The 21,026-nt window shown below is 48.6% G+C and overlaps 1 protein-coding gene across 15 annotated transcripts in view; it reads left to right on the forward strand.

Annotated features, from left to right (window-relative positions):
- The window catches only part of Rapgef1 (Rap guanine nucleotide exchange factor 1), a 116,591-nt gene that overhangs the window by 55,830 nt on the left and 39,735 nt on the right, over positions 1-21,026 (forward strand). For 11 of the 15 annotated variants that reach the window (XM_021192051.1, XM_021192055.1, XM_029536675.1 and 8 more), the window contains exons 2-6: positions 1,417-1,553; positions 2,021-2,134; positions 8,132-8,310; positions 11,350-11,506; positions 20,693-20,781. In XM_021192051.1, the coding sequence (XP_021047710.1) occupies positions 1,417-1,553; positions 2,021-2,134; positions 8,132-8,310; positions 11,350-11,506; positions 20,693-20,781 (676 nt within the window). The remainder of the gene's footprint in view (positions 1-1,416; positions 1,554-2,020; positions 2,135-8,131; positions 8,311-11,349; positions 11,507-20,692; positions 20,782-21,026) is intronic. The other 4 variants (XM_021192053.1, XM_021192054.2, XM_029536679.1 and 1 more) reach the window with 1 other exon arrangement.

Genomic DNA, 21,026 nt, shown 5'->3' on the forward strand with positions numbered 1-21,026 from the left:
GGGTTTCTCTGTGTAGCCCTGGCTGTCCTGGAACTCACTCTGTAGACCAGGCTGGCCTCGAACTCAGAAATCCGCCTGCCTCTGCCTCCCGAGTGCTGCACACGGTATCTATCTTCAGACACCCCAGAAGAAGGCATCCGATCTCATTACAGATGGTTGTGAGCCACCTGTGGTTGCTGGGAATTGAACTCAGGACCTCTGGAACCACTGAGCCATCTCTTTGGGGACAACTCTTATTTTAGCAATAAATTGCTGGAAATGAGGGAGTATGTTTTATTTTTCTAAACTATAGATAACAATTCCCCATGGCATACAGAATGTTGTGTTCTTTTGTTTTCCAGTATTAAGTTTTACACATAGTTGCGAGTATTCTTCCTGTGACTCTGTGCTGTTGCCGAAAGCTGCAGTGCTGTGTTGTGTTCTTGAGGGGTGGGGCATCCAGTGATTGATGTGTTCATTTGTTGAAGAACTGGTTGCCGAGCATCTTCTGTAGGCCAGATGCTGTCAGCTGCTACCGTGAGGCCATCCTGAGCCATCCTGAGACCCTGTTTAGTAGACACAAACACAGAGAAGTATCACATCTTCCTTCTGAGTTCTCTGTACTAATTACCCTGTAAGAAGCTTGGGGGGAGAGGGGAGCTGGAGCGATGGCTCAGTGGTTCCAGAGGTCCTCTGCTCTTCCAGAGGTCCTGATGTCCTGCCCTCTTCTGGTGTGTCTGAAAACAACAACAGTGTACTCATATACATAAACTTTTTAAAAAAATCTCTTAAAAAACAAAACAAAACAGAAGCTTCCAGTGTGGCACCACCCAGGATCAGTGAGCGCAGACACCCTTGACTTGTCTTGCTCTAAGGACAGCAGTCAAAGTCTTTTCTCTTAGACCAGAACAGTTTGAACACCTTGCTTCCATTTCTGTCTTTGCTGCCACCTCTAGGACCTGCCCTGTGTCACTTGTACTTTCCTCCAACAAAGGCTGAGGAGACTGGTTCCAGGGGACTTCCTGCCAGCTTTTCACAGCCACGCCTCTCTGAACCCATGGGTATTCTTCCTGTTTCTCCTGGGCATTGATTAGATGCTCATACGGAACTAACAAGGACACTCTGATGGTCTAAGTTGCCATTCTAATCACCCAAAACCAGGAAGAAACTATAACAGTGCTTACATGTAAGCAGAGTGTTAGAATGGGTTCCATGCCCTTAAATCCAGCACTTGAGAGGCAGAGGCAGGCTGATTTCTGTGTTCCAGGCCAGCCTGGGGGGATTCCAAGACAGCCAGGGCTACACAGAGAAACAGTGTCTAGGAAAGAAAAGGAGCGGGTCCGTATGTCCCTCCCTTTAACTCTCTCAAGGAGTTGCAGATCCCATCAGCTACAGCTTCTCCGCCCTCCTCTAACAGTCAGGCCTCTGTGTTTTCAGACTCTCAGCGTTCTCATCTCTCCTCCTTCACCATGAAGCTGATGGACAAATTCCACTCTCCCAAAATCAAGAGAACACCATCCAAGAAGGGAAAGCCAGCCGAGGTGTCGAAGATTCCTGAGAAGCCTGTGAGCAAAGTAAGCTGCGCCTCTAAGTGTCCCTCCTGGTCCCAGCCTGTGGCCAGCTTTGTGAGCTGCACTGTGTCTAAGTGCGCTTACTAGGGCCATCTGTGTCCCTGGGACCTGGGACCTGGGACCTCTAGGACTGCTAATCAGTCCAGCCAGTGGCTTGGACAGTTTCCTCTGGGCATTTAAAGTAACTCAGAGCACTGTGCTCACACCTGGTGCTGCCTCCTACCTAGAAAGCCCTCAGGTACTCTCACACAGGGCTCTGATGGCCTGAACCAATTGTTCAGCCTCAGGGCCTGGGCTCTGAAACTCACAAACCCCTGAGTCCCATCTAAAGCCATCCTCCAGTATTAGTAACCTCAGCAGGGCCAGCTGAGCCAGATGTGTGGAACAGCTGCTGATTCTTACCAACCCCTCCCTCCAGTCTACAATGTCCATTTCAAGCTCTGTAGGAATCCAGGTTTCCTCTCTTCCAGGAGGCAAGAGACAGATTTCTACCAGAGGGCTACCCTATCCCCTTGGATCTGGAGCAGCAGGCAGTAGAATTTATGTCCACCAGTGCTGTGGCTTCCAGGTCTCAGAGGCAGAAGGTCAGTGTGACATTAAGAACAATTGGGGTTGCCTTGCCTTCCACTGCAGAACTCTGGTCTGTGGTCTGGGGATGGAAAAACGCCTGTGGTGATGTTAGCGTGTCTTCACTGGGTGGCAACTATGGGCTCAAGTATTTGTGTACTGCTTGAATAAAAGCATCTGAGTGGTCTTGATGGGGAGGGAGCTGAGGCTATGCAGCCAAAGTTTGGGTCCTTTCAAGAGAGGGGTCCAGTGGCTGCTTAGGCAGATGGGGAAGTGTCACCTTTCCAGAGTGGTCGCTGTCTCCCTGAGTTGCTGAGGTGCTGTTGTTTACTGAGAAGGCTTCTAAAGCCTTGGGAGGCTGTCTCAGACAGCTCAAGGTCCTTAGCAAGGGTGCCTGCTGGCAGCACCACTGGCACTGACTGGCCTCTTCCTTGCCTCCTGCTGAGTGCTGGGGAGTGGGGGCCTCTCCAAATTGCCCTGGCAGTGAAACCTGCCCTGCTTAAAATGAACGTCTCTAAAGATGGGGGAATTTAGCCAAAGCCACAAAGCAGCGGTTAAGTCAGGATTTAAATGCAGAGCCTGACTGGGGCTTTTTTGTGGTGTACTGAGGATCTGTTGGGGCTTTGTGTATCCTAGGCAAAAGCTTTACCCTGTGCTACAGCAGTCCTGGAGTTTGTTTTGTTTTGTTTAAGACAGGGCATGGCTCTCTAGCCCAAGCTGGTCTTAAAGTACACTTCTCCTGCCTCTGCCTCCTGAATGCTAGGATCCCAGGTGTGTGCCACCATATGTCTTTAAGAAGTCGAGCTCAAATGTGTTTGTTAATATCTTACAGATCTGAATGCTCATCCTTACATTAAAAATACACTTAGCAACATAAAGTGAGAACAAGGTTTGCAGATGAGCTGAACCCCAAGGGTGATTGGACACAGACCTGCTGTCATAACTGTCAACGTAATGTGGCTCGCAGACACTGCCCTGTCTATGTGGACAAGCAGTGAATCTTAAAAGTCTAGTTAAGGGGCTAGAGAGATGGCTCAACGGTTAAGAGCACCAACTGCTCTTCCAGAGGTCCTGAGTTCAATTCCTAGCAACCACATGGTGGCTCACAACTAGCTGTAATGGGATCTGGTGCCCTCTTCTGATGTGTCTGCAGACAACTACAGTGTACTCATATGTATAAAATAAATAAATCTTAAAAAAAAAAAAAGTCTAAAGGTAGAAACAGTGAGGTTTGAAAGCTCAGAAGCTTGTGTTGAGTGAGCTGCTGCCTGTGAGCAAGGCGCCGCTTGGCGTTGTCAGACACACCACTTCTGTGTAGAAGGTGCTTGAGCAGAGCAGGGTTTGGCCCGTGTCATAGCATGCACAACGCTCTCTTGGAGCTCACACCTTTAGGCCATGTTTCCTAGCTGGCTTATTGACAAACAGCTTTGCTTTGCAAGAGAATGCTGATAGGGAAACGGTCAGCAGTTCAGGTATAGAGTCTTTCTCTTCTTCATGCATTGTCCAAAGAAAGGTCATAGAAGAAAATTTGATGTAATCATACTTAGCAAGGTATCTGAAAGCCCCAGCAGTACCTGAGACATTTGTAGTTGTCAGTTAGGAGAGTGAAGCAGGAACTGCTGGGTATCCAGCAGGTGGGCGTGCTGGTGACCGTCCTGTAGCAGCAGGGTGTCTTCCCCAAGGCCCTGGATGTCCCTAGTGCTGAAATGAGACTGCCCTATAGCAGGAGCTGCAGCCACAGCCTGGGAGCTAAAGCTCAAACCCTGCAAGTCCAAGGCCCTTGAGTATGGCCTGATGTTTAGTGCAGGATGGACCCCGCCACAGCATAGGAATGAGAGGACAGTGTCCAGAAACCGTGTTGTGTGGACAAGTTGCTGCTGCCTGTCATCATTTGTCATTTACTGTCTTTGTCACCTCTTACATTTGCATATGTGTTTCCTGTTATCCCACTTGTGACTTTCCCTGTATGTCGGGATTGGAAGCACAGGACTTCCAGACCTAGACCACTGCTGCTTCCTGGGCTTCTCTTTGTCCAGCCCCCTGCCTTTGGCTTCACACCTGTTGTCTTATTTGTTCTCTAGCCCTATGGAGAGGCTTTGTCACTTCTGTTACACAGTATTGACTGTGGCCCACTTGTTCTAATTAAGTCTTTTATCTGCTCTACTCCACCTGTCTTTCTAGTCTGGCTTTATCTAGACACAGTAGTCTTCTCATAGAAAAAAAAAAAAATCAGCTCTTTTACAACCTTTTAGCAAGCCTAGCAGTGAGCTGTGGATTGTTAAAGGTAGCAGAGAGAGTTTAGCCCCATCCTGAAAGTCCAAAGCTAGCCATCTGTATATGAACAGTTAACAGCATCCAGAAGGGCTCAGGTTGGGTGAGTTCCCCAGCCTTTGGGCACCTAGATATTGGCTGGGTCCTGGGGCTCCACTGTGGGCTCCTGGAGGGCTTCCCTGTTAGCTCTCTAGACCTTCTGTAAAGCAGACAGAGAGATGCCCCTGCTGCAAAGCCTGGCACAGCTGAGCTCTGTTAGACGTGCCTTCTTGCAGAGCCTCTTGGTACAGAAAAGGAAAGATGTTGAGTTGGCTTTACACCATCCTGGTTCCAGTTTTTTGTGTTTGACTGTGTTATGTTGTATTGTGTTGTGTTGTGCTGTTGTAGCTTTGGCTGTCCTGGAACTTGCTGTGTGAGCAGAGTAGTCTGGAACTCACAGAGACTTCCAAGGACAGACATTAAAGTCATGTAGTCAGCACAACCTGGTTCCAGGTTTTGTTTTTTGTTTTGTTTTGTTTTGTTTTTTCTTTTTGGAGTAGGAGTTTCTCTGTATAGCCACTCAGAAATCCGCCTGCCTCTGCCTCCCAAGTGCTGGAATTAAAGGCGTGCGCTGCCACCACCACCCAGAGGTTCCAGCTTTTTATGTGCTGATTCTAATTGCTCCCGGCCCATAACTTGGCCCATAACTACCTGATTCACTGTCCTGCAGTGCTATAAATGCAATTTAGTTTCTATGAAGTAAAAAGGCCAGGGCTGCCCATAGAGTAGGGACTCTAAAGGTGCACACTGGATATCTAATGCTGTCCTGAAGTAAGGCAGTAGCTGAAGACAGAGGCCATTTTGTGTTCCTTCCTTTTCCTCTATACCTGTCCCATTGCTTAGTGTCCCAGGACAGAAGAGCACAGGTTAGCTTCCACTCACCTGTGTCCCCTTTACTCATTTATTAATTAAGAGCTTTGAACACAGGACCCTGTAGGACACGCGTGCGCCTGTGTGTACACATGCATGCTTGCACGTGGTGTGGGTATCGTTTGCTGCGTTATCTAGGCAGTCCCAGTCTCTGGTTATCTCCTGTGTTGCTGGAAGCAGGTGTGTGAGAGCAGGTCCGACCATGTTGCTTAGACTGATCTCAGACTTGGACACTGCAGTTCTGAGCATGCCCCTCCACACCAGCCTCTCCCGCACGTTGGATCTGCCTTGTCTGTACTGTCCAGGCTGTGGAATGAAGCCTACAAGGTTTGTGTTGTAATTTTGCTCCATCGGCAGGCTATCTGTTCTACCCACTCCCCACACAGCCTCAATTTCTCCACTTAGGAGTTAATAGCATCTGTTCTGTGGGGAGGTTACAGCCTGAATAGGAACAAGTGCAGAGCTCTGGGTAGCTTGAAACACTCGGAGCGGCAGCTGTGACCTGGCCCTTTCCTCTGCACGCAGACTTTTGCAGCCTCTGTCATCCTCCTCTGCGTTCTCGCTCTGACCCCGATGTAGTGTCTCTTCAGTTATCAGTGGCTCCCTGCCTTGCCCAGTCAGTCCTCACCTCTGTTGTTGTTTCTATGTCTCTTCCACTGTGTTTTTGGCTTTGGTTGTGGGTTTGTTTTGCTGCTGGGGATGGAACCTGTCTGTCTTAGGGTAGACAAGTGCTTAGTGACCGCTCCAGCTTCAGCCACCCACTTCGACTGCCTTAGTAACATAGGGCAGATACATTCACCTGTCCCACAGACAAGGAACTGGAATCTACTGTCTCCAAGTCCAGTTTGACCTTGGATCTCGACCCTTCCCAGGATTGACAGCCTCATAGAGTCCCCAAGCTTATGAGGACAAGTGGTAGCAACTGCTCCCCTGGAAAGGGAGAGGTATGTAGGTTGACAGTCATTCTGGGGTGACTTTATAGGCCAGCCAAGCAGGTGCTATGCACGTTATGTGTGTTCTGACTGCTAACTACAGTCTACAGCCTGAAGGGCTCAGGGAGTGCAGACCTTTAATAAGGAGACCATAATTAAGGCATGGAACTTGGGAGAAGGTACAGGTGCTACCTGACTTTGCCAACTTAGTTAGCCCTTCACTGAGTCCAGCTGGCCTGGCGCTTATGTGCCTGATTTGATCTCTCCTTAGTGGCAGGGAAAGCCCTTCTACTCCCAAGTGCCTGCACTTTTAACTGTTCCCAGCTTCTGTTCACTCTTGCCTTTGTGTCTGACATGTTTTCTTAAAATACTTCCTTTTCCCCAGCAAGATCATCACTCTTGCCTTCCAGCAGGTTGGGATGTGTCAAGGCAGCCCCTTCTGTTGTTCTCCTCCCCTCCTCCTCCTCCTCCTCCTCCTCCTCTTCTCTTCTTCCTTTCCTCCCCTTCCCCCTTCCTCCTCCTCCTGTAGCCTGACTGCTCTTCATGCTGTCACTAGCACCACCCCTGTGGCCTGATTACTCAGGCTGCCCCCCCCCCCCCCCGCTGTGGCTGGGTGTGGTGAAACTAAGCACTCTTATCCAGGCAGTAAGGAAACCAATGCTCAGCCTCTTATAGACAGACAAGAATTGAGTGTTTCAATTGGAGATGGGAAACAGCGCAAAGAAGGCTGAGTAGTCCTGGTGGTCTGCAGAGCACTCCAGGAAGCCATACCTGGCCTTTGGCAGTTCTGTTTACTTGACTCCATCCACATATATAGAGGCTTTTTGTTTGTTTTTTTTGTTTGTTTGTTTGTTTTGGGGGGGGGTGTTCCTATGAAAAACCTCCCATATTGGATTTTTAAATTTTTAAATTATATTCCCTGACATTATCTGGGGATGGGGGAGATTTAGTATTCAAAAGAATAGTTACTTTTATAATATTGCTGCCATTCATGTATTTATAGATTATTGCTTAAGTCTCTTGACCTCAGTTGATGTTGGTCCCATTCTCTGGACCTTAGGAAGCCCACAGGTAGTGGCCTCGCCTATCCACATATCTCCTCACTCCCTCTGTGGGCTATTTGTGGGACTATCCACTTGAGATGACTGTCAGTGTCTGGGATCTGGACCACTGGAGAAGGGAGACAGGGAAAGGAGACTAGAGCGGCATGCCCTGCTCCCTGCTAGGTGTGGATCTAGGCTACCCACAGTCAAGGAGGAAGGAGTGTGGCGTTAGGAGGAGTTCTGGAAAGTCGGGTGCTGGCTTTTTCCTTCAGGTGTCTTTCCTTGGCATCGGAATCACCGAGTGCCATTAGTAGCCGTAGTACCGGTAGTCAGGGTTACTAACACCGGCTTGGCTTCCTGAGCTCCTCCTGCCAGCACTGGCATTGGAGGCCTTGGAAGCCGTGGATCTCTAATGGACAGGGACCTACAAGTTTGAATAGGTCTATGTGAGGATCTAGGTGGCAGATGGGCTGCCAGTTCCTCAAATCCTCTGAGAATGTGTGTGTCCTGGGGCATGACTATTGCTCCCCTGCGTCCTCACCAAGACCTCACTGTATGGTGGGAGATGGGAAGTGCTATCTCAAGTAGTCAGTCATAACAGAGGAGAAGATGGTAAGGATCTCAGATGTGGGAAGCGAATCCCCAAGTCTCCAAATGACCCTTCTAGTCCTAAGCCTGTCTTTCTTCCTATTAATCTTTGTCTCCTGATCACAATCCTTAGAGAAACCAACTGGCTTGGTTTCTGCTGCCAAAGCGTTTTCCATTTGCAGGAGTATCGAGCTAGTTTATAGATTTTACTGTTTTCAGAATAGCTCCCTTTAATCTTCTCTCATTCCTTAAACGTGGCGTTCCCTTTCAGAACCTGTGCTGGCTGGAGGAGAAAGAGAAGGAGGTTGTCAGTGCCTTGCGCTACTTTAAGACCATTGTGGACAAAATGGCCATTGATAAGAAGGTTCTGGAGATGCTCCCAGGGTCGGCCAGTAAGGTGCTGGAGGCCATCTTACCCCTGGTGCAGACTGACCCTCGGATCCAGCACAGGTGAGTCCCCCAGAAGGTCCTTAGCTGTGGCAGAATGGGAGGCTTAGAGGCACCTTGGTTCGGGGCGTTTGAAACAGTGGGGAGAAAGGAGTCCTCCACATGCCCCCACTTCCCAACTTTGGGGTAGTTGCTCCTCCAGAGACCTGTGTGCTGGCCGACTCCACCGTTCTAGCAGATGCCACCACCCTCCAAGCTGTGGCTTTATCCTGTGATCAGCTCACTGGCACTGATGACATTGGGTTGGACATATTCTCAGAGCCTCCATCATCATTTATTCTGACCTGCAGTCATTTGTTTTTCAAGCCCGAGGCTGCTGGGGTTACCATCTGATAAAACGGTGGAGTCACACCCTTGCCTGGGCCAGGCCCACACCTCCCAGGCAGACTTTGATTGCTAGAGTGTGTTTTCTTCCTACAGGCTAGCTCACCCCACCTTTATTATTAAGTATCACAAGAAAAGCCATGCTAGATGCAATCCCCAAACTTGCAGGAACTTTACTGAAAAGACTGGCAGGTTTTGTCTGTGATACCCATTCATAATCGATGCATCTCTGTGTGGGTTTCTCAAGGCAGCTTAGTGTCCATTTAATCCCATGAGACTGAGCTTTTAGGAATGGCTTTCAGAACTTGGCAGTGAAGTTCACAATTTTCTTCTGAGAGATCTAACAAACTATCTTTATTCCCAAGAAATGTTGTGCCTGGGACGCCCACCCCAGCTTCTGCTGGCTCTGGCTCCCCTGGGGATTGTGGCCTTTGGTTCACTGTGCTGCTGTCTGTACCGTGGCTCTCCCTTCCTTCACCCCAAGGCGGGCTCAGGTCTCCTTTAAGAAAAGGTCTCCAACATTAGGCCATCAGATGTGTAGGTGGCTAACTCTAAATGCTATCATTCCTGTGTCTTCATAAGATGGCCCCCACCGGGGAAGAGTTAAAATCAAGTTAAAGTTAAAGAGCTCCCTAACAGGTGATGATGTGGTGATTATGTGGTACACATTGAAGAAGGCAGTGTCCTGTCCTGCTTCCCAGAGGAGCAGAAATAGAGGATGCTGGGGGAAGCAGCTAGATTGACAGGGGAGTAGGAGGACAAAAACTAAGGGAACCTAAGGCTAGTATCAGGCACTCCCCCAGAGGCACTTCATCTGCCAGATGTGCTGCAGGACTGGGCAGACCCCCTCTGGAGGGGAAGCCCGCCCCCCATTCCTATGAGGCCGGGAGGGGTTTGCTTTCCTTCTTTCTGACTGCTCTGTTGGTGGTGCAGAGTGCAGCTGTGGCTGCCAGAAAGCTTAGCTCCTCCCCTGTGCTGTTGCACTTGGTAAGTGTCATTGGTAAAACACCTAAAGCCCTTTGCTGTGAGAACCCACTTCAGTCAAGTCTTACAATATTGTTATTCTCTCTAAATTGTGCCCTTGTTTTCTAAGTATCTGCTTTAACAGTGATGGAGTGATTGTTTTTGCTCTCCTGTTACAGTGTACAAAGTTTAATGTGAGAACAGTAACCCTTTCTAGATTCCTTAAGAAGACTTATGTTTAGGGTCTGGGCATGGTGGCACATGTGATCCCAGCTCTCAGGAGGCAGAGACAATCAGATTTCTATAAGGCCAGTCTGGTCTACAGAGTCATTTCTAGGCTAGCCAGGGCCACATAGTGAGACCCTATCTTTAAAAACCTTAATTAGTTTAAAAATAAAAAAGTATGTGGACTCTGTAAGAATTGTGGGTTTGGACTGCTATTGTACCGTACAAAGGCTCTCCCAAATACAAGGACTTGTATCTCGTGTTCGGTCCTCACGGTGTGAGTGCACACACGTGACAGCACACGACAGGCCACTCGCCTATGAGTGCACATACGTGACAGCACAGGACAGGCCACTCGCCTGTGAGTGCACACGCGTGACAGCACACGACAGGCCACTCGCCTGTGAGTGCACACACGTGACAGCACACGACAGGCCACTCGCCGCTGGTGAGTCTTTGACACCCTCTCTGCCTAGCCACGGCTGCCTCCATGAGGGTGATGGAGCTGAGCAAGGATAAGGAAGGTCTATTAAACCACAGACAGCTCTCACAAGTGCCTGGCTGGCCCTGGTCCTGACACCCAAAATCCCTCAAACCTGTTGACACTGGTCCATCAAAATGACTGTTCTCCCCTGTCGAATGGTTTGCAACTGAAATGAGGAAAGATGTTCCCGGGATGTTGTAGAGGGATGTGACAGTTGAAGAAACTACTGGGATAGAATTTTTATTATATATTTGAGGGGGAAAAAAGTGTGTGTGTGTGTGTGTGTGTGTGTGTGTGTGTATGTATGTATGTATGTATGTATGTATGTATGTATGTAGTGGGAACTGGTAAGATGCCTCCATGGATAATAGCACCCACCAGGCAATCATGAGGATCCAAGTTCAAATCTCAGCATCTACACAAATCCCAGTGTTCTGGGAGCAGTGATGGGAGGACCACTGGGGCTCACTAGTCACCAGCCTCGCTACAGTGTCACTGAGAAACTCTCAGAAAAATAAGGGAGAGAGGAACAGAACAGAACACCAGGAGTCCTTCCTCCAACACACACACACTAAATATAATGGGGAAAAAAGTTTTTTAAAAAACATGCAGATCAGCTGGGGCACAGGAGCACTTACGTGTCATCTCTCACCCAGGAGGCCGAGGCAGAAGAACTAAGTCAAGGCTAGTCTTGGCTACAGAGTAAGAATCTGTCTCAAAAACAAAACAAAACAAAAAATGTGGATTTTCTTTACAAAAAAAAAAAGTGCCAGGCGCGGTGGCACACGCCTTTAATCCCAGCACTCGGGAGGCAGAGGCAGGNGGATTTCTGAGTTCNAGGCCAGCCTGGTCTACAAAGTGAGTTCCAGGACAGCCAGGGCTATACAGAGAAACCCTGTCTCGAAAAACCAAAATAAATACATTTCATTTAAAAGAAAAAAAGCTCCCTGGACACTAAGCCGCTGCCCTTGCCTGACTGTTCTCTGGGTATGAGAGTCACGGTGCAGGTTGTGCTTTAATGTTCTTCTAAAACTTTCCTCCCGTAGCTCAGCCCTCTCCTCCTGTTATAGCCGAGTATACCAGAGCCTCGCCAACCTTATCCGATGGTCTGACCAGGTGATGCTAGAGGGCGTGAACTCAGAAGATAAGGAGATGGTGACAACTGTGAAGGGCGTTATCAAAGCTGTGCTGGACGGAGTGAAGGTAAGAAGTGCAGGTTCCAGGCAGCCCAGACCGTGCACGGGGTGACTACTTCACTCTAGAGACCACCAGCCCTTCCTGCATCTGACATCAAGCCCTCTATGAGCCGTATGTCCCAGGTGTGGCAGAGAACGTGCACCTGCTTAATGCGATGGAGACGGTTTAGCAAGAGCCCCAGTCTATCAACCATTACCTTTGCATGTCCTACAAACATGTAGGATTCCTGGTAGAAAGCACGGTTGAGTTGGTTGAAGCTAACTGTGCTTGATCTCTGTGATGTGATCAAAATGTTTACTATCCAGGCCATTGCAAAAAGCCTCAGAGAAGATTAGGAGTCACAGTTGGAGGGGGAAGCAAAGACTACAGAGGGCCTGGAGTGGGGCCCAGAAGCAGGCTGACTAAGAGTGTCAGTCCCAGTAGGGGAGAAGCAAAGCTGAGTGCCCCCCCCCCCCAGGTGACAAGGGCCTTGCGGATGCAGCGGCAGGAGGCACTGTTCTAAGAGCACTTATTAGGCTGGTGGAATGCTTTAAATCCCAGTTCATCATTCTAAGTAGTCTGTGGGCTCAGACAATGATGATGCCCATGCACATACCCAGAAGCAAGGGTAACAATAGGGCCCTGCATGGTAGCATTGCAGAATTAGTCAGTGCAGGGTGCTTTAGAACAATGCTGGAATACACTTAGCCCAAAGGCATTCATGGCTGTCCATTATTATGCGGTGCTAAATGCATGTTTGATAGATGTGGCTTGGAAAAGCTGTGTTCCTTTTATTTACCCTCAATCCAAAATTATAACCACACTTGTTAGCCTAGGTCAGAAAAACTTCCCTTCTCAGCCAGGCTGTGAAGTTCCTGAAACATGCCTCTTGGTGTAGTGCTTTTTAGAAGCTCTGGAAAACAGAGCTAAGACCCTAAAGGGTTTTAATTACAGAGAGAAGGCCAAGAAGGCTTGGTGAGAGAAATCACTCCCAGATGGGCTGTTAGCGAAAGCCCCAGCACCTTTAAAGTAGAGGCTGTGTGCTGCTGTGTCTGCAGGGAGCTTTGGGTTCCCTGTGAGGAGGACATGTGACAACACTGACTGCTCCCATTCTCTCTTGTCACAGAGCCATCAGATTTTATACCATCAGTGTTAAGAGGCTGCAATCTCTGTAGAATTTGGGGTGCAGTTTATCCCCTCAGTTCTTCCTGCAGCTTCTCTCGCTGGGAAATGTGAGACAGGGCCTTCCCAGGCCGAGTCCGGACTCTCCCACTCCCGCTGCTCTTGTCCTGGCTTCTGGAAATCAAAATTATGTTCCAGACCACATTGTTAGTGTTTCTTCTATCAAATTGATCTTGATGAAATATCGTAAGTTAAAACAGCTGAAACAAGAGATCAGGTTTCCACAGAAGCTTCATGACTTCAGAGCCCCCATGTTCCTTATGGACTCCTAAAAGCAGGGCTGCACTGGTTGGCAGAAGGAATGCTTGAATGAAAAATTGCTGATTTCTCAATGTGACCCTGGGGGTGGGAGCACACACGCACAGCCTGTAGACGTTGAACATACCAGCACCTGAGAGCAAATAACTTTTTCACAGGTTTTTGGTTTTTTTTTAATAGTTTAGGTAGAACAGGGTAAGGAGAAGGCTCAGCAATGTGGAAAGGCAGAGCCAGGAGAGTCCTGAGGAGAAATAACAGAGATTGTGCCTTGGAGAAAACACACTCTGAAAAGTTGTCCCCTGACCTACACACACATGACCATGTAGGTGAGCAGACACATGCACTAGCACACATACGCATGCTTCTGTGGGTGCTATGACAGGAGTACACAGAGAGGTAAAGATGGACACAGGTCTGGCCTTGGGGAGCTTCAGGTTACATAAAAGAATGCCACGTGCCAGAGCAGGGACAGGAAGTCAGCTGGCATGTGTTACTAGAGTCTTCTCCTAGAGGGTGTCAGTCAAGGCATGAGATTGGTCAGCATGGGCATTTGTGATTAGTATCTTAGAGTAATAATAGCAAACAATTCACAGGTGCTTTTCTACACTGCCCAACTTTTTATTTGTAACAGCCCATTTGTGACTGAGGCAGACACCTTCTCTGGTGGGCCAACCATGGTTCAGTGGCAAACTCATGGTTCTCACACATGCCTGCTAGGCCTATGCACTTAGTCACCCTCTGCTGCCCAGTCCTAGGAGATCCAAGCACCCTTCTCATTCACACTTCCTAACAAGGGCACCTCAGAAGCCTGTGTCCTGGTGTGTGCTCCAGCCGCCCTCAGCTGGGAGAGCCGGAGTGTGCAAGCACAATGCTTTAGCTGGTTGTCTTCATCCCACTTGGAAGAGAAACATACATTCCTTCAGAGTGACTCACCGCCCCTCAAGGAGCTCATTCAGTTGTTAAATGGAATTGTTTGGGGTGGGGTTGGGGGTAAGACTGAAAACTTGTCTGAAAGGCAGATGATTTTGGTATTGTTCCTACGTGGAAACTGTCATCTGCCGTGTAAATCTTCACATAAATGTGACTTGTGAGCTGTATAAACTTGGACGACTGACTCCTCTGAGATTCTTGTAAGTTCTGAAATACCCTGAGTGTGTGAGGAGAGGTAAGATTGTGTCTTTGGAGTACTGGCAAGTGTTGGGTGGCTAATAGGCAGGATGAGCACTGGTCACCATGGCAACTTTCACCAAAGTAGCTCACATTTACGTCTTGGGGGAGAATTGTGTTTCCCTCTAGGGCAACTCACAAGTTTCAGATCTTCTGTACTGTGCCAGTTAAATGCCCACTTCTCTGACCTCAGCCATGTCAGGAGCAGGCCTCCAGCCACTCAGACAGACTAAAGTGTTATCATTTAAAATAATAATATGGGCTAGAGGGGTAGTTCAGTGGCTAAGAAAATGCTCCCTGCTGTCCTGGAGTGTCCATGTTCTGTTCTCTAGCATCTGTGTTAGGTGGCTCACAGAGGACTCCATTTTCTTGACCTCCATGGGCGTCTGGACACTCACACAAACACACACAGAAAAAAAACTTGCAATGCTTTCTTCCACTGAAAGCCTTGGGGAATCCCACAGCTTTGTCACTTGACTGTCACCTCCAGAGCTGCGCTTACATAGCAGGCTCAGAGGTTTTCTAAGGATAGCAGCCAGGCCAGAAAACTCAAACAAGCAGAAGCTTTTAACGATATAGCTTTTGCAGCTGGTGAGATGGCCAGCAGCGAAGAGTGCTTGCCCCCAAACCTAGCCTGATCTGACCCTCAGAACCAGCCCCTCAGACGCAGATTGTCCTCCGACCTCCACAAGGGAACTGTGGCACACACATCTGCATGGGCACACAATCAACCCATCAATTATTGCAACAACTTTTAGACATAAAACTTTTGGCGGGATTGGGAGATGGCACAGTCGTAAAGTGCTTGCCACATAAACATGTAGACCTGAGCTTGGATCCCAAGCACCCATGATAATAAATAAATAAATAAATGAATGAATAAATAAATAAATAACTGGGCGTAGCCACATTAGCAAGGTCCCCGTGCAAGAGAAGTCCCTACCTCTGGCCTCCATATGTGACACAAAAATAAAGTATTATTTTCCATATGTAAAGAAAGTTCAGTGATAGACAAAGGCTAGAGTGAGATTTCCTTGAGGATGCTTCCCTTTTCTACTGTCGGTAACACAGATTCTACGCAGTGATGCACAGTAGCTGCTTCCTCTCCAGTTACCATGGCTACATTCAGACAAGGAAGAAGAGGTGCAAAGTTACCTTCTCCTTTGAAGGAGGCTTCTTAGAGCCCCTCACAGAATTTCTCTTGCATTTTATTGGCCAGAGTTGCATCAGGCCTCACCAGTTCGCCCCATGTCCACGCATGGCCAGTGCAATATCCTCTCCTCGTTCACTGGCTCCCCAGACTGCAGGGTGCAAATCCTAAGTGACACCTCCTTCCTGAAACCTCCACGTGCCCACTAGAGCAGGGCATGCTTGGCCTAGAAGAGCGGGGACAAGTGTTCCAAGGCTTTTCAGGCACACATCCTTTTGCACATTCCTTGGTTGGTGCTCTTATTATTTGAGCCAGCCCTACCTTGAGAGCATTCTAGAAACAAGTCCCTGGCTGGTTTTGGCCTTCAGAATGTGGTTTACTATATTTTTAAAATATTTATTTATGTACGTATGCATTTATTTATAGGACTACATTGTAGCTGTCTTCAGACACATCAGAAGAGGGCATCAGTTCCCATTACAGGTGGTTGTGAGCCACCATGTGGTTGCTGGGAATTGAACTCAGGACCTCCTAACCACTAAGCCATCTTTCCAGCCTCTGGTTTACTATTTTTAAAAGGATTACTTTTAAAAATCCAGGACCCAGATAGAGCCAGTGGGTAGCATCGTCTCTGTGGGCAGCAGCAGGTGGGTGCCTCCTCAGCCTCCCCCTCCTCCTTGAAACTTTAGGGCTTTGGTTTATTTAAAATTGCATTTGTATTTATGTGTGTGTGCCTACTTGTCTATATGTGTGCCACATGTGGGCAATGCCCACAGAGGCCAGAGTAGTTATCAGATCCCCTGGCGTCGGAGTTAACAGGCAAGTTGTAAGCTGCCCTGTGTGGGTGCTGGGAACCAAACCTGCATTCTCTACGAGAGCAACTGGTGCTCTTAACTACTGAGAATCTCTCCGGCCTCAGTTTGTTCATTTGAAGCTCTTGAAGTTTACTTTAGAGTCACCACTCCTGGAAGTTGGCAGTGTAGAGTTGGTCAAAGGTACCCTCCTTATGCTGCTTAGAGTGTTCCTCTGCCCCTTGGATTCCTGTGAAGCTGGAGGCCAGAGCCCTCTCGGTTTGTCAGTGGAGAAAAGAAGCTTCTAGATTGCACTGTGCTTCCAAGAAAGATGCCCTCTTGATGTGGGCACTATTGTTGGTTGTGACTGCTGTGCCCCAAAGTTTTCAGACTATGACATGTAAGAAGATTTCTTCTGCCAGTTTTCCATCAATAGCCAGAGTGAATCTGAAAGAAAAACTTCCCCTTGTGGTTGTTATACAAAGCTTGTCACTTCCTTATATACAGTTTTCAAAATTAGGAGTGCTTCCTAGCATCCTCTGCCCTGTGTTTCTAGTTTTAATCTAGTTTATAATCCTGTGTTTATAGTTTTATGTAGCTCAGGCCAGGTGGAGGTGGCACCTCCTTTAATCCCAGCACTCAGGAGGCAGAGGCAGGCAGATTTCTGAGTTAGAGGCCAGCCTGGTCTACAGAGTGAGTTCCAGGACAGCCAGGGCTACACAGAGAAACCCTGTCTTAAAAAACAAGTTATGCAGTTCCCTAGCTGGTTCTGTTTCCCAGCCATCCCGGCTACAGTATAGCACCTGAGGTCCTCTGTCTTGGGGCTGTGTGAGGAATGCCAGTTGTTATTCTTCAGCCAGTTGTTACTGTCTCCATCTGTGCCGTGTGCGTCAAGTCTAGTGCTGCTTGGCTGTATGTGCCACTGAGAGCATGCCTCCACTTGCTGCTTCTCACTGCCACTTTAGATGTGGGCAGAGAAAGTCCCTTGCTGTCTCAATTAGAAGTCACCGTGGGGGCTTCGTGTGGTGACAGAGGCAGGAGGATCTGAGTTGGAGGGCAGCCTGATGGACATAGAAAGGTCTAGGACAGCCAAGACTACATAGACCTTGTCTCAAAAACATAAAGCAAAACAACAAAGTCACTCTGGGGCTGGACACTCCTGTGATCATGTCCTATAGCTCCTGTCACAGTCTCCAAGGGCCAGTGTGTTCCTCACTTGTCAAAGTAGACCTGACCCTCTTCCAAAATGTGTGAAGAACTAGAGGGTGGCACTGAGCCTTGGTGTGTAACTGCAGACTTCCTGTGCCCTGGCACTGCACCCAGAGAATAGGGTAAGGGGGTGATAGCCGGGGTCTGGGCTGTAGCTGTGGTACTCCCAGTGGAGTGGCCCCCACTGTGCGAAGCCAGGGAACACTGTTCACCATGCCGTCCTTGGGGTTCTTTGTGCCAGGACTGTCACAGCAGTGCAGGCCCCTCTGTCAGGCAGGTCTTTGTATCTTTCCAGGAGAAAGTAGAAAGGAAGCCGGACCAAGACATTCAAATTCGGAGCTGTGTGTTGACTTGTCGTGGCCAGTATGAACACAGTGAGCATCAGAACAGAGGGTCACATTCTCAGGAAAATCTTCTCCAACTGTGTTCTGTAACTTTTGAAAACTGATTTTTCAGTTCACTGAATATTGATCTCATGTATAGTTGTTGGCAGAAGAGTCCAGAACTATCTTTTCTAACTGACCTTGTAACGTGGGACTCTAACATTAATTTAAAAGACTGTCTTTGAGAAACCCTGCCTTTCAGAGATTTGACTTTTTACAAGGTACTGGGCCCTGGCTTATTCACAGGTGGTGAGCACTCAGTGAGACCCGGCTATTGGAAGTACCTAGCTAGAACAGGTTTCTGGAGCCTTGTGCGTGATCATTAAGACAAGTTGAGACCAAAGCCCTTCTGTTTGGGCAGGAAGGTCGGCAGAAAAAGGAAAGCTGCCAGCCCCTCTCCCAACTCCACTGTGTCATAATGTGGTCCTGGAATGTCAGGGCACAATTGCAAGTGTGTGCTTGCAGGATCCTATAGCTATCCATTGTTCATTAGCTGAGGTCACAACTGCCATTCCAAGAGGACATCCCTTGGATGCTCCCACGTCAGGAGGAACTGGAATTTGTTCTGTGTCAACAGATATGAATGTGCAGACTTTTCTGCATTCCTTATCCCGCTTGCTGGAGTAAGTTTGACTTAATGTGGAGGCGCTCATGATGCTGAGGCAGAGAGATTGAGAATTCAAGGCTTCCGAGTCACTTGGATCTGACACTTTGATCCCAGCCAAGACTTTCAAGGGCCTTTGCCACTCCTGCAAGCTCCCAGGTAGCGAGTGTGGGAGTGGCCTGCCTCCAGCTGCTTCCCCTGTGTCCCTCTAACACTTTTGCTCTGGACTGTGAAGCAAGTCAAAGGCCCCTTCCTGGGCTAGCCTCAGCCTCCCAAGGATCTTACTTAACTTCCCACTTGACTCCAAGAACAGAATGGGATGAGCCTGGACCTGGTTCCATGGACATCCCTCTCATTGTTTGGGTGTGGCAGTTTTCTTAGAATTAATCTATGTCCATTTTAAAAAATGTAGAAGATATAATTAAATAAATTACATTTAAAACACACACACATACACACACACAGGGGGTTTTGATCTTTTCAAAATTTACAGTGTACCCCATCCATGCAGGTAGGACTTTTCTGCACCTGGTATGCCTGGTATTCCGCCACCTTTCCATGCTGTTACTATGACCTTGTTCCTGCTGTGATTTTATTCTTACTGACTTCAGAGTGGCCCCTTGATGGATCTGTCCCGTCTCCATACTTGGCACTCATAGTGAGTGTTTAACTGTGGGCTGTTGAACAGTCTCATTTCACCTGTGGTGACATCCTCACAGCTGAGCTTTTGCATATATCCATGACATTTTCCTCAGACAGAATCCTCCTAACAGATATTTGAGGCCTTTGATGCATGCCAGTAAGTCATCCACTGGACTGTCACCGTCTGCCCAGAGTGACACTCATTCTCACTGGTACTATCCTACCCCACCCTACCCTGCAAGTTTTATTTTGTTGCCATCAAACTTGAGAAGCTCTCATGATCATAACACCCTTTGCATCTGCAAAACTCCTCTTTAATATTTCTTTGTGTATGCTTATCTTTTTTCATAGTTTTTATGTTGTCAAAAGAAGCTGCTTTGGGAAATGCCAGTTCTTTGCCCCTGGTCAGGGAGATGTGGTTAGGTTACCCAGCTCTGCATCCTCGGAGGCACTGTGTGCTCTTCCCTGAGCACACAGACCACCACCAGCAGAGAGCAGTGGGGAGATTGTGTGTAGCCATATGCCAGAACACTGTCAGCAGTGAAAAGGAGCTGACCTGGGCTCCCTGAGGCAGGTGGGGATGGCCAAGAAGAGAGTGGTGGTTGCCATGAGAGTCGGGGGACTGCGCAGGTACGGAATTTCTGTCCTAAAGTTGGCTGTGTTAAGGACTGCACATGTGCTCACTCACACTTAGAGCAGCTGAATGTCATGGTGTGTGAAATCTACCTCTACGATTTTGAAAGGTGAAGCTGGAGTGATGGCTCATTCTGTAAAGCACTTCTCACATAATCATGACCAGAGTTGGAGCCCTACAATGCACAGAGAAAGCCAGGTATCGTGGCCATAATTGTAATCCCAGCACTAGGGAATCAAGAGACAGATGGATGGATCCCTAGAACACTCTGGCCAGTTAGCCTCACCTCAGTGTACTCAGTGATCTTCAGGTGCTAGCAAGAGACCCAGTCCCAAAACAGAAAGTGAGGGAGGACTCCTGAGAAGTGACACCCAAGGCCGACCTCTGATCTCCACCTGCCATGTGAGCAGACAGCCATGAGTGTCACACGCACAGGAGGTCCATTTCTATGGCGCCCATGGGACAGCCACCGTAGCGCACGGCCCTTCGAGAGTGCTGGGGTAGCAGAAGGGAAGAACGGGTGAGGGTGGGCGGAGCATAGTGTGCACCTGGGAAAGATCATTAAAGTGCTCTGGAGTGGTAGTGCATGTCTGTAACCTCAGCACTTCTACATAGAGAAACCCTGTCACAAAAAAGCCATGGAACGCGGTAAAATGTGTCCCAGCTGAGACACCACACCCCTGATCTGCCCTCTGCTATTTTCAGAGTACCATTTTTTTTATTTTCTTTCAAAGCCATTTCTCTGCTTTGAGAAGGTCACATAACCTTCACTCTTAAGTCCATTGACAAGGCTCCCAGCCAGCCAGTCCACTGGGACTCCAGTTCCTGAGTGCACTTTGGGAAAACACTAAAAGCCAAAAGCCATGTGGCTAAGTGCACCATTGTGCATAACATGACAGCTTTAGGGAACCAAAATCGCCTGCCACCCTCCCCAGACTGCACAGGAATACAAGTTTGTAATGGTCTGTTCGTCTAAACACCCGGACTTGCCATTTCCTCTTTCAAAAGGAAGTACACAATGCAGTTGAAACTTTGCAGTATGCTACTATGGTATTTTTAGAGGGAAAAATGTGTGTTAGGGATTGTGCAGATTACCCTGTGTAGGAAATGTGTAGACACGAATGTGAGTCTTAGAAGCCCTGCCTCTTGCTAAAGGTACAGTGGTGTCATCCCCTCCCCCTTCTCCCTCACAGGAGCTAGTAAGGCTAACCATTGAGAAGCAGGGGCGGCCATCGCCAACAAGCCCAGTGAAGCCCACTTCCCCGGCCAGCAAGCCTGATGGGTAAGTCTGAGCAGACCCTGGTGGGACCCAGTGGGACCAAGCACACATCTGGGACTGAGCCCACACTTGACAAAAGAGGGAGCCAGGCAAACAGTGAGAACGTGAGAGGCTGTGGGTCACCCTGGTCCCCTATGCAGTGAGAACATGAGAGGCTGTGGGTCACCCTGGTCCCCTATGCAGTGAGAGTGTGAGAGGCTGTGGGTGGCCCTGGTCCCCTATGCAGTGAGAGTGTGAGAGGCTGTGGG

Source organism: Mus pahari, chromosome 3, assembly GCF_900095145.1.
Source record: "Mus pahari chromosome 3, PAHARI_EIJ_v1.1, whole genome shotgun sequence".
Taxonomy (NCBI): domain Eukaryota; kingdom Metazoa; phylum Chordata; class Mammalia; order Rodentia; family Muridae; genus Mus; species Mus pahari.